General features: G+C 40.8%; 1 protein-coding gene across 1 annotated transcript; it reads right to left on the bottom strand.

Annotated features, from left to right (window-relative positions):
* Nucleotides 1–1841: 1841 nt before the first annotated feature.
* LOC146390550 (uncharacterized) lies at nucleotides 1842–4543 on the bottom strand. The gene is made up of 2 exons (XM_084923610.1): nucleotides 3769–4543; nucleotides 1842–3333 (listed from the first exon to the last, which is right to left on the bottom strand). The coding sequence occupies exons 1-2, from the start codon at nucleotides 4423–4425 to the stop codon at nucleotides 3214–3216; spliced, it is 777 nt and encodes a 258-aa protein (XP_084779736.1). The 5' UTR covers nucleotides 4426–4543; the 3' UTR covers nucleotides 1842–3213.
* Nucleotides 4544–12588: the final 8045 nt, after the last annotated feature.

The raw sequence follows: 12588 nt of genomic DNA on the forward strand, positions 1-12588 counted from the left end.
TTTATTACTGGAAAGCAACTGAACAAAAAAAAAAAAAAAACTAAACTGAGAATACACAACAAACTAAACAGGCAGGCAGGCTGGCAAAAGGAACACACAGTGAAATTTGGAAAAGGAGGAAAAGAGGAAAAAACAGAGCTTATATACACAGGGGAGTAATCATGGACAGGAAACACGAGGAAGACACAGCTGGGAGAGATTAAGGCTTACGAGACAGAGGGGATGTAAAACTGAACACACTGACATCAGACAGGAACCTTCAAAGTAAAACAGGGAACAAGAAACAATTTACAAAGACGCAGACTGACACTGAACTAAATCTAGAATAATAATCAAAATAGCACAACTAAAGAACCAGAACATAAATCATGATACAGAAATATACCAAAATACAAGAAACTGAAAAAGCTGGGTCAAAATGACCCAGAACCGTGACAGTGTAAGGATGTTTCTATAACATTTTCTATCCTTATTTTATTACGGATGAGGTGCAAGAGTTTTTAAGTGTGGATAATTAAATAATAGATTCATGCAATACCAAATTGTGTGTTGTGGATCAGCACCATGATGGAAACTTGTGGCCATAATATATACAGTATTCTGAAGAAGTTCTAAAATGTCACTGTGTGTGCATGTGTGTGTTTTATGTATATGCATTTTTTAAATTATTACTCACGATATAACATTATCCAGACATGGCTGGTAAGGACATGAGGAGCAAACAGTAGGAGCTGTGTGAGGCTACTAAAGGCAGTGGATCCCTCAGCAGCTGGCTGCCGGCGGAGCTCCAGGGCACGTCACTGCAACCCCCCCTGGCTTATGCTCCGTGGCTGCTGAGTGACCCCTCATCTGGGACTCTCCTCAGCTCTTTCTGGGATAGTGGCGCGGCTGCCCCTCTGTTGGTCTTCCTTGGTCTCTTGTGCTCTGAGGGCCTCTGGATGTCTGGAGTCTTGATCTCCTCCATACCTGCTTCATGCCCTGGTGGACGGGGCTGTGGCTCCCCACACCCTCTAGCAGATCATTACATGAAGGAACCTTTTAAAAACAAGCGCGTTCATGCTCACGGGTGGTCACTTTCTTGGCTGCTACCTCAAAGCACATGGTGCGCTGTCGATCTTGTGTACTGCACAATAACATTTAATATTTAGTATCTACTGTTATCTACTGCTAGCTAGTTTATTGTAATGGTGTTGTATTTATTATGTTGCTCTTTTTTGTTTGTTTTCTCTTCTGTTTTGTTTTTTCTCCATACAGGTGATCCAGGTGTTTTGTTTGCTTTTCTTTCTTTCTTCCCCCCTTTCTCACCATCTCTTCTCCCCTCAATTTTTTTTCTCTCCCTCTCTTTCTTTCATTCTTTCTCCCTTTCTCCATGTCTGTCCCATCTGTAACAACCGAAAATAAAATAAAAATAAATACATAATTATAATAAAGGTCAATCAAATGGACCAATATGGTGAGGCCATGATGATCCACTTGGTAAAGTAAATCCGCTTGGCATCTTTCTTGGCCTTAAGACAACAATTCTGATGGCTAAAGATCCAAACGGGACAGGCAGAAAAAAAAAAAGCAGCTGGATTACAAAGAGCACAGATAACATTAACACGTGTACCAGTTGGTGTAGAGGTATTCCAGTATAAAAATAATGATAAGCACAACTGGAATGTTTTGTTTCTATAACATTTTTCTGTCATCATTTTATTATAGATTAAGTGCAAGAGTTGTAAGGTGTGGATAATTACATAATAGTTTATTGCAATAGCAAGTTGTGCCTTGTTCTCAGATGTGCAGCAAGTTGAGAGTGATAGATAAGATGAGGAAATAGAGGGGGAAGAGAGGCAAAGAATGATTCACAGGCAGAGCCGTGTTTATTTCTCACAGTTTTTTGTTGCCTTATGGTTCCAAGCGCTGTCACCAATCTTTGCATTTTGTTATATATAATTGTCATGACATTTATGCCCATGATGAATGGATGTAAACTCCTGACTCCACATGTAGAGGTCAAAGGTCTATCTCACCCTGGTTGTTGCTCTCTTTTTCATTAAAGATGTTTCTGTCTGTGTATAGGACTCCACTAAGTAGGTGATTGAGTCACTATTTCTAGAAGAAGCTGAGTTAGCCACACATTAAAATCACACAGATTTACTGAAGCATAGAATGATTAAAAGTGGACTTAATTCAAAAGACAGAATGTATGTGTAACAGCATGGCATGGAAAAAGTATAAGTCACAGCTATTAAACAAAAAACTGAATCCATTAAAGTTTTAAACGTAGAAGAAATCCAACTGTAGTGTTTTCATCATGCAAGCAAATTCACCACATTTTGTCACTGTGGCCTGTAAACAACCATAAAGCAAACAAATGAAGGAACATAAAACTGTAAACCTTTATTTAGCTAGAAACTGAAACCATGGCTGGTGGTTTATGGTTTCAGCAACAGCCTCTCGTATTTACTAGCAGCCCTCATAGACTGCAACCAACTGACCCACAAACCTCATTTATTTGATGAGCACAGGGTGTCCTCATCAAATAAACTAAGGAACTAAACTAAGCTTGTTGGCATCAAATCGTAATAGAAACCTTACCCTACAACCAGTAATGTAAAATACAATTTATATCTACATTCAGTCTCCTGCTCAGTCACACTTGGTGGCACCTGGAACCTTTAAAAGGTCTTTTGGAGGCCTGAAGACTCTTTTGTCCACAACACAAAGATAATAAATTTAACTACTCAATGCAGACTGTTGAATTCATTAACTATAAGCTTCAGCCTCTTACAGATCTATGAAGAAATCATAAAAATTGATTATTAGCTGTTGCTATAACCAAGCTATACCTTCTTTCTCAGGACAGACCTTCAACTGTACCAAGTGAAGAGCTGCCAAGAAGAAGAAGACACAAATAAATCAGCAAGTCAAAAGTCAGAAAGAAATCTCTGTATGTGTGTATTTTATCTTTACACTGTAAGTTAGCAGTGTGCAGATATCTGCTGTTTATTTTGCCATGAAGCTTTTCATTACACAGTGAAATAAAGGTTTGGGTTTGGACTTTGGTACTAAAAGCAATGCACTACAAAAACCTATTTCTATTCATTTTTATAGGCAGTATAACATCAGAAGGCTTGGCAGGGCAATTTTTAAAGATGTGCTTTTCTCCTGATTATAAATGATTGGTCATTTAGTGGACTGTTTCGGGCACTGTCTCCTCTGCTCTCTTCATGCATGTACACCCTTGGTCTTCTCTCTCCAGCCCCAAAAGAACTTGAGAGTAAAAACAATCACAGATGTCACAGCTGCTGTTATGATGATTGTGATCCATATCCAGTGGGAGGACTCCTGCAGACGGCAAGAAAACATGAAAATCAGTGTTAGTCAGTGCAGTTTGTTTAAACTTTAAATGCCTTTCAGTTTACAGCAAATCAAAGATCAAAACATCAAGACAAGATGTTTATGTGCAATCTGTGATCTGACTAGAAAAAAAGGGGTTAATCCCAGTTTAAGCCACAAAATCACCTGTAGGTGCCTGTTATCTTGTTAAATTCCTGAATGACATAGTTAAAACCTGAACTGTGAGTCTTTGCTGCCAGGACAGAGATCAGTGTTGTTGTAATTACTGTTGTCACAGCAGAGTCACCCTGACACAATAACATTAGTGGTAAAGTTATTCACACTCAGAAAGTCATCAAGGCATCAAGTGCAGATGTTGTATTTAAAGCGTTTCTGCTGTAAATCAATCGGTTTGCAAGATAGAGCAGGGTGTGGTGCACTTACCGGTGGTTTGCGCACTCTCAGGCGGACAGCAGAGCGATGTTTCTCGGCCTTCTCTATATCACAGTAATAAACTCCTCCATCTTGTTGCTGAGCTCCCTTTATGGTGAGGGACAGGTCTGCCCGTCGGTCCCAGTCAGATGGTATCGATACCCGGCTTCTGTTAAAGTCATTCCCGTATGTGATTTCCCCCGTCCGACCATTCAGCTCCAGCAGTACTTCCCCGTTTCTCCTCCAGCGCGCAGACTTCACCGACTGGCCCGCTGTGACGGAGCGACACGGGAGGATGGCATCCCCACCCTCGGATACAGCAACTTCAGAGGGCACAAATACCTCCAGCTTGTAAGCTTCCAAGTGTTTCTTGTTGCAGGTAAACTCATAATGTCCGTTGTCATTGAAGTTAGCATTTGTTAAGATTAACGAATCGCGTCCTACGACCACACGGTCAGTGTAATCTCGCCCTGGCTTCCAGTAACCATTTAGAGATGCGATGAGCTGAGTGCTGGCATCATCCAGCCGCTGATACAGTGTGCCTTCTCCCTTCCTGCACTCCTCTGAGAGCGGAAACTCGACATCTGCCCCTACAGTGGTTTGGATCAGTGCTCCCAACCCCTCACAGATAAAAGGAAGAAAGAACACAAACACTGATGAAAGGCTCATCCTGACGATCTGACAGTGAAGTGTTTCCGTTATCAACCTTCTGCGTTATCGCGAAGTTCCGTTAGGTTTAGAAACTGAGAGAAATGCTTGCCACATGCGCATGAACTGATGTGATGTCAGGGTCCGCCCAACCGGCATACACCGGCATTGTAAATGGTGTTAGCCTAAATAGATTCCTGCCCCGTAACTGAGGCTGGCAATAAGACGTAACACAAGGTGCTAATATTAACAAACATATTCTGATCATCACTTTCTGTTCAGTGATGCTACAGACACTGTAGACAATACTACCAGTACTACTACTACTAATAATAATAATAATAATAATAATAATCGTAATAATTTGTTATCATTAATTTACGTGGGAAAAATTACGGTGAGCCAACTTTTAAAATGTGTTGGCCAGACTTGACTGGAGGAGCCTGCAGTGCGAGACTTCCGATGCTCTATTGGGGTGATACAGTACTATGAGGTCATTGATACGACTGGGTCTGATTAATCAAGAACGTATACGTTTAACACCCATTAGCGCAAAAAAAAAAAAAAAAATGGGTCATGTGACTTCTGCTAATGTGTTGGTGACTGAGGCTCAGGAGGTCAGCAGATCGGAAAGCAGTAGCGGTTTTTGATATGGGCGACGTGGGCGGTGGCCCAGGGTGGCATCCAGGTGGGGGCGTATTACGAGCAAAAAAAAGTTGGTCGCACACATGCTGCCCGACATCATGCCAGCGAATTGTGGGGATGGAATAGGCACTGGTCGGTTTTGCGAGGAGTAAGGGCGCCTCCGTGTGCGAGGTGCGCCTGCTGTTTGCGGCACAGGGAGGACAGGGCGGGCACCAGGGGATTCTCTAGGTGGCTGAAGCAGCATCTTATAACTAGCTCGCAAAATAAATAAAAAAAAAAACACAACACAAAAACACCAGAAATTATGATAAAGACTTATAATTTGCACTTAATGTGCCCTTGCATTGTATGTTTTTCTAAATTCTTTATGCGTGAGCGGCTCGAGAGCCCTCGGTGCACCTGCTCACTGCTGAAGTCAAAGTAAACTTTATTGTCATCTCCGCTACATACAGTCCAGTATATAGAGAGACGAGACGACAAGGCTCCAGTTACAGCAGTGCAAGTAAACATTAAATATAAGAAGAGTAAGAAAATAAATATACACTTTACGACTAGGGGTAAAGGGATTAATAACAATTAATAATTTACAGTTTGATGATTTAAATTCTCACACACAACCCGTCGAAAGGGGAGGGGCCCCGCTGCTTCCAAATAGAGCACATTTCATTCATAATGATGTAAATCCAAGCCCATTATGTATTCATGATTTGAATCCTGGGTTGTGCGAAATCCCAGAAATAAACCCCAGACAAAGTGAATCTGTGAACTAAGGTGTAGGTCTATTAGGTTATGTTGTAGTGATCATTGGGTTGGGGGATGGGTGTTCATACTGGAGTGCAAAATTAAAACCAATGTAAGATGGACAAGAAAAGTTCAAAGTCATCAGGTGCTCAGTTTAGAAAAAAGAGAAAAGAAGAGGAGGAGAAACGAGCAAAAGATGCAGGTAAGCAGATGTGTCATTGGATAATGACAGGTCATCCTGAAACAATCAGAATCGGAATACTTTATTAATCCCTAAGGAAATTATGTGGGTTACAGTTGCTCCAAGAAGAAATGGTAAAAATAGTAACAGTAACAGACTAAACTCCAAACAATACATTATTATGGCCACAGGCAGGAGTGTTGAGATGTAATTATTTGAAGTGCTTTAATAATGCTATGCTTTTTATTAATAAGTGCTATAAAGTTATATAGTGTAGTATTAAGTGGACACAGCCCTGAAAAATAAAGTCATTAGACTACGTGTCCTTGGGGGGTAGAATGCTGTAGACTCTCACTCACACTTGTCTGGGAAAAAGTATATAACACGGGACCATTTTCTAGTGGAAAGTTACTGGAACACTGTTGTTTAGACTAGAATAAGAGAGCTGGTAATAAAACTGTTAAGCGTGCGTCACCATTTTGAGATCCGCGGCACTGTGTCATGCAGGACGCATCTCCCTTCTAGAAGTAAATTTGTGATAGAATAAAGTGTGAAATGGCCTATGAACAGTGTGTCTTCCATCGGATGCCTCTGAGGAATCAAAAGAACTCGGTGAAGTGTTGATATTTATCAAATGACTTCCTGCGTCGGTCAGTGTTGCTTTTTGGTAATCTCAGTCTCTCACTGAACGTGCTCCTGTGCAACACGGGAAAGCCCCTGACAGAAAGTGAGCCTTCAGCGAACAAACAACCTTTATTTGTCACATACACAATCATACAGAGTACAACATGTAGTGAAATGAAATGAACAGGAGAAGCGAGGAGAAAATAAGAACTCCCCCCAGACTGAGCTCCAACAGGGAAATCAGTCTGAGAACAGAAAAAAAACACCTCAGCACATAGCACATGAATCGTCACATCTCACAACATAGCGTTTGGAGGGGGGGAGTGAAGGTCTGTAACAGTGTACACGCGTGTGTGTGTTCCATGTTTAGCCGAGAGAAAGTGTCCCTTCACCTGGTTAGGCAAAAGTTAATCTTTGGTGAATGCAGGTGGCCTGGAAGGAAGATCGTCACAACAACAGTCTTGTTATCTAAGCGAGAATTGTTATTCCTGTCAGCTTTGGCCGCGAGCATCCAGCTGGCGCCAGGGCAGCTGCATGAGACGAAGATGGTAGTTGTTTTGGTTAGTGCAAACAAACTGCATCCAATTTTAACATTGATCTAATGTCCATCACTGGTCATCAGGTCTCTCAATTCCCAATTGCTGTGAGCAGTTGGGTTGAGAGAAGAAAGACAATAAAAGACATGCTGTGGAAGAGAGCCAGAGATTAATAGCAAGTATGATTCAATGCAGAGAGGTCTGTTAACACATAGTGAGTGAGAAAGGTGACTGAAGAAGAAATACCCAATGCATCATGGGAATCCCTCAGCCACAATCTTAGCAATCTGAGGCCCCACATCAGGTCAAAGCTATACTGATCTGTTGTTCTCACTGCTTGTTTTCTATGTTTTGGTCCAAAGCTGAGCTCGTCTCTAAGCTGGTTCACATGTCTGTGCTCCCTCTCTGAGGTGCTGTATTCAGCTGACACGATGATGCTGCTCATCTTCATCTTCAGCTATGTAGTTGGAGAGGCAGCAGAGGTGGAGGCTGAGGATGGTGTGGCTCATCAGGTGTGTTTGGCTGCTAAGAAACAGACATGTATCTCATTCTTGTAGTCTTCACAGCACCAGTATGAACATTTTCTGTCCAGTTTAAACATGAAAGCAGCTTGTGTTTTATACAGCAGGACGTGTCCCAGAAACGATGAGGCTTCATAGATAATTGGCAAACCTTCTGGATGAAACCTGGTCTTGTTAGGAGAGACGGCATCCATCCCACTTTGGATGGAGCAGCTCTCATTTCTAGAAATATGGACAAATTTATTAAACCCCCCAAAATATGACTATCCAGAGTTGGGACCAGGAAGCAGAGTTGCAGTCTTACACGCCTCTCTGCAGCTTCTCTCCTCCTGCTACCCCCCCAAAAACCCATCTCCATAGAGACTGTGTCAGCTCCCAAAAAGACAAAAAACAAACTAAAAACCAGCAACAAACAACTTAAACATAAACAATCACAAAGAAAGAGCAATACAGTATCCACAACTGAACCAAAGAGTAAAACAGTGAAATGTGGATTATTAAATATTAGGTCTCTCTCCTCCAAGTCTCTGATAGTACATGACTTAATAATTGATCAACAAATCGATTTACTCTGCCTTACAGAAACCTGGTTGCAGCAGGATGATTATGTTAGTTTAAATGAATCAACACCCCCGAGTCATTCTAACTACCAGAAATCTCGAAGCACAGGCCGAGGGGGCGGTGTGGCAGCAATTTTTCACACCAGCCTATTAATTAATGAAAGACCAAGACAGACTTTTAATTCATTTGAAAGCCTGATGCTTAACATTGTCCACCCCAGCTGAAAAAATTTAGAAACCAGTCTTACTTGTTATCATCTATCGTCCACCTGGGCCTTACACAGAGTTTCTGTCTGTTTTCTCAGACTTTATATCTGATTTAGTTCTGAGCTCAGATAAAATAATTATTGTGGATGATTTTAACATCCATGTAGATGCTAAGAATGACAGCCTCAACATGGCATTTAATCTGCTATTAGACTCAATTGGTTTCTCTCAAAATGTAAAAGAACCCACCCACCACTTTAATCACACTCTAGATCTTGTTTTAACATATGGCATAGAAACTGAACATTTAACAGTGTTTCCTGAAAACCCTCTCTTGTCTGATCATTTCCTGATAACATTTACATTTACAGCAGTGGAGAGTAGACTTTATCAAAGTAGATGTCTTTCTGAAAGTGCTGTAACTAAGTTTAAGAATATAATCCACCCACTGTTATCATCTTCAATGCCCTGTACCAACATAGAGCAGAGCAGCTATCTGAACGCTACCCCAACAGAGGTCGATTATCTTGTTAATAATAATTTTACCTCCTCACTACGTACGACTCTGGATACTGTAGCTCCTGTGAAAACTAAGGTCTCAAATCAGAAGTACCTGACTCCGTGGTATAATTCTCAAACACGTAGCCTAAAGCAGATGACTCGTAATCTGGAGAGAAAATGGTGTGTCACAAATTTAGAGGATCATCATTTAGCCTGGAGAAATAGTTTGCTGCTTTATAAGAAAGCCCTCCACAAAGCCAGAACATCTTACTATTCATCACTGATTGAAGAAAATAAGAACAACCCTAGGTTTCTCTTCAGCACTGTAGCCAGGCTGACAAAGAGTCAGAGCTCTGTTGAGCCAACCATCCCTTTAACATTAACTAGTAATGACTTCATGAACTTCTTCACAAATAAAATTTTTATCATTAGAGAAAAAATTACCAATAATCATCCCACAGATGTAATATTATCTACAGCTACTCTTAGTACCATTGATGTTAAGTTAGACTCTTTTTCTCCAATTGATCTTTCTGAGTTAACTTCAATAATTACTTCCTCCAAACCATCAACGTGTCTTTTAGACCCCATTCCTACAAAACTGCTCAAAGAAGTCCTGCCATTAATTAATTCTTCGATCTTAAATATGATCAACCTATCTCTAATAATCGGCTATGTACCACAGGCCTTCAAGCTGGCTGTAGTTAAACCTTTACTCAAAAAGCATCTCTAGACCCAGCAGTCTTAGCTAATTATAGGCCAATCTCCAACCTTCCTTTCATATCAAAAATCCTTGAAAGAGTAGTTGTCAAACAGCTAACAGATCATCTGCAGAGGAATGGTTTATTTGAAGAGTTTCAGTCAGGTTTCAGAGCTCATCACAGCTCAGAAACAGCTTTAGTGAAGGTTACAAATGATCTTCTTATGGCCTCTGACAGTGGACTCATCTCTGTGCTTGTCCTGCTAGACCTTAGTGCAGCATTCGATACTGTTGACCATAATATCCTATTAGAGCGATGAGAACATGCTGTAGGTATTACAGGTACTGCACTGCAGTGGTTTGTATCATATCTATCTAATAGACTCCAATTTGTGCATGTAAATGGAGAGTCCTCTTCACACACTGAGGTTAATTATGGAGTTCCACAGGGTTCAGTGCTAGGACCAATTCTGTTTACATTATACATTCTTCCCTTAGGCAGTATCATTAGAAGACATAGCATACATTTTCACTTCTATGCAGATGACACCCAGCTCTATCTATCTATGAAGCCAGATAACACACACCAATTAGTTAAACTGCAGGAATGTCTTAAAGACATAAAGACCTGGATGGCCGCTAACTTTCTGCTTCTTAATTCAGATAAAACTGAGGTTATTGTACTCGGCCCTGAAAATATTAGAAATATGGTATCTAACCAGATTCTTACTCTGGATGACATTACCTTGGCCTCCAGTAACGCTGTGAGGAACCTTGGAGTCATTTTTGACCAGGATATGTCCTTCAATGCACATATTAAACAAATATGTAAGACTGCGTTCTTCCATTTGCGCAACATCTCTAAAATTAGAAATATCCTGTTTCAGAGTGACGCTGAAAAACTAGTTCATGCATTTATTACTTCCAGGCTGGACTACTGTAGTTCATTATTATCAGGATGTCCAAAAAACTCGCTGAAAAGCCTTCAGCTAATCCAAAATGCTGCAGCAAGAGTACTGACAGGGACTAGAAAGAGAGAGCATATTTCTCCTGTTTTGGCTTCCCTTCATTGGCTTCCTGTTAAATCCAGAATTGAATTTAAAATCCTGCTCCTCACATACAAGGTCTTAAATAATCAGGCCCCATCTTATCTTAATGACCTTGTAGTACCATATCACCCTATTAGAGCACTTCGCTCTCGCTCTGCAGGCCTACTTGTTGTTCCTAGAGTATTTAAAAGTAGAATGGGAGGCAGAGCCTTCAGTTTTCAGGCCCCTCTTCTGTGGAACCAGCTTCCAGTTTGGATTCGGGAGACAGACACTATCTCTACTTTCAAGATTAGGCTTAAAACTTTCCTTTTTGCTAAAGCATATAGTTAGGGCTGGACCAGGTGACCCTGAATCCTCTCTTAGTTATGCTGCAGTAGACGTAGGCTGCCGGGGGATTCCCATGATGCATTGAGTTTTTCCTTTCCAGTCACCTTTCTCACTCACTATGTGTTAATAGACCTCTCTGCATTGAATCATATCTGTTATTAACCTCTGTCTCTCTTCCACAGCATGTCTTTATCCTGTCTTCCTTCTCTCACCCCAACCGGTTGCAGCAGATGGCCCCGTCCCTCCCTGAGCCTGGTTCTGCCGGAGGTTTCTTCCTGTTAAAAGGGAGTTTTTCCTTCCCACTGTCGCCAAAGTGCTTGCTCATAGGGGGTCATATGATTGTTGGGTTTTTCTCTGTATCTATGAAGCGCCTTGAGGCGACTTTTGTTGTGATTTGGCGCTATATAAATAAAATTGAATTGAACTGAATTGAATTGACAAACAGAGGAAATACACAATAGCAACTCTGCTCAAGCTCTGTCTTGTGGTCACATTGCCACACTGTGTTGACTCAAATACTTATAAAGGAAACAAGGACTCATGTTTTCTCATTGTTGAAGGTCTGTATGTTTAAGTCAGCAACGATTTTTATGCTCCATGCCCAAAAAAAACAGAAGGAATAGCTGAAGGTGCAGAGTTTCAAATGTTGTCATTTCTTGTGGAAGGCCACAGTGGAGAATCACAGATGGAGTGAAGGAGGACATGCAAAGGGTTGGTGTGGCAGAGAAGCATGCTGGGATAGAGCGAGATGGAGATTATCCGCATTGGTGACCTTAAAGGGGAAGAAGAAGAAGAAGGTTGGGGACATTTCTAACACATTTTATTCAGGAAGAAGGGGGGCAGATATTTTCAGAAACTGATCAAAGGAATCCTGACTAGGAAGACATGAGTAGATTATTGTATTAACATTGATATCAGCAATAAAGAAACCTGATACTTAAACAATGCATTTGCCTGAGTTTTTCTTTTTTGTTTTTAATTAAAAGAAACGTGGCAACATTATAAGATTTCCCTGCATGGTTTGAGCTAGTTTGTTAAGGAGTGCTCGTGTCCGAGCGGTGACCACATGTAACTGCCTTTTTAAGATGTATTTATTTTTATCTCAGCTTTGATTTAGTGTTTACACTCTGGAGTTACTCAAGGCCGTATCAGTGACATGAACAGTTAACAGTAACATCTGTGCAACGTGTAGCTCAGCGACAGTTGATTTTTTTTTTATCTTTGTCTTCTGTCTCTTCAGTCTCACGCTGATGTAAGTGATGTAAACATCAGGATTGTGCTGCTGGTGCTGAGACATTATACATGAAGGAACTTTGCAGTAAAGACAAACAGAACAAAGGAAATTGGGGGTGATTTCATTTTTAAATAATAAAAAATAAGTAAATTCAAATATGAAATATTTGTTCTCTGGTTGGCTCTTTATTGCAAACTTGTTTTAACAGGGGGAAAAAATTCTGGGCAGCAGAAATTATTAAACATTAAAATAAGGAAATGAACTGTTGAGAGTATTTTATTAAATTGTTTATTAGGTTCGTTCACTGAAGGCGGTGCTGGGCCATTTTCCCTTGTAATTTTTAGTTCATGCTTACAGT

The sequence above is a fragment of the Perissodus microlepis genome, chromosome 3 (assembly GCF_051167445.1).
Source record: "Perissodus microlepis isolate ML-2025 ecotype Zambia chromosome 3, ASM5116744v1, whole genome shotgun sequence".
NCBI classification, from domain to species: domain Eukaryota; kingdom Metazoa; phylum Chordata; class Actinopteri; order Cichliformes; family Cichlidae; genus Perissodus; species Perissodus microlepis.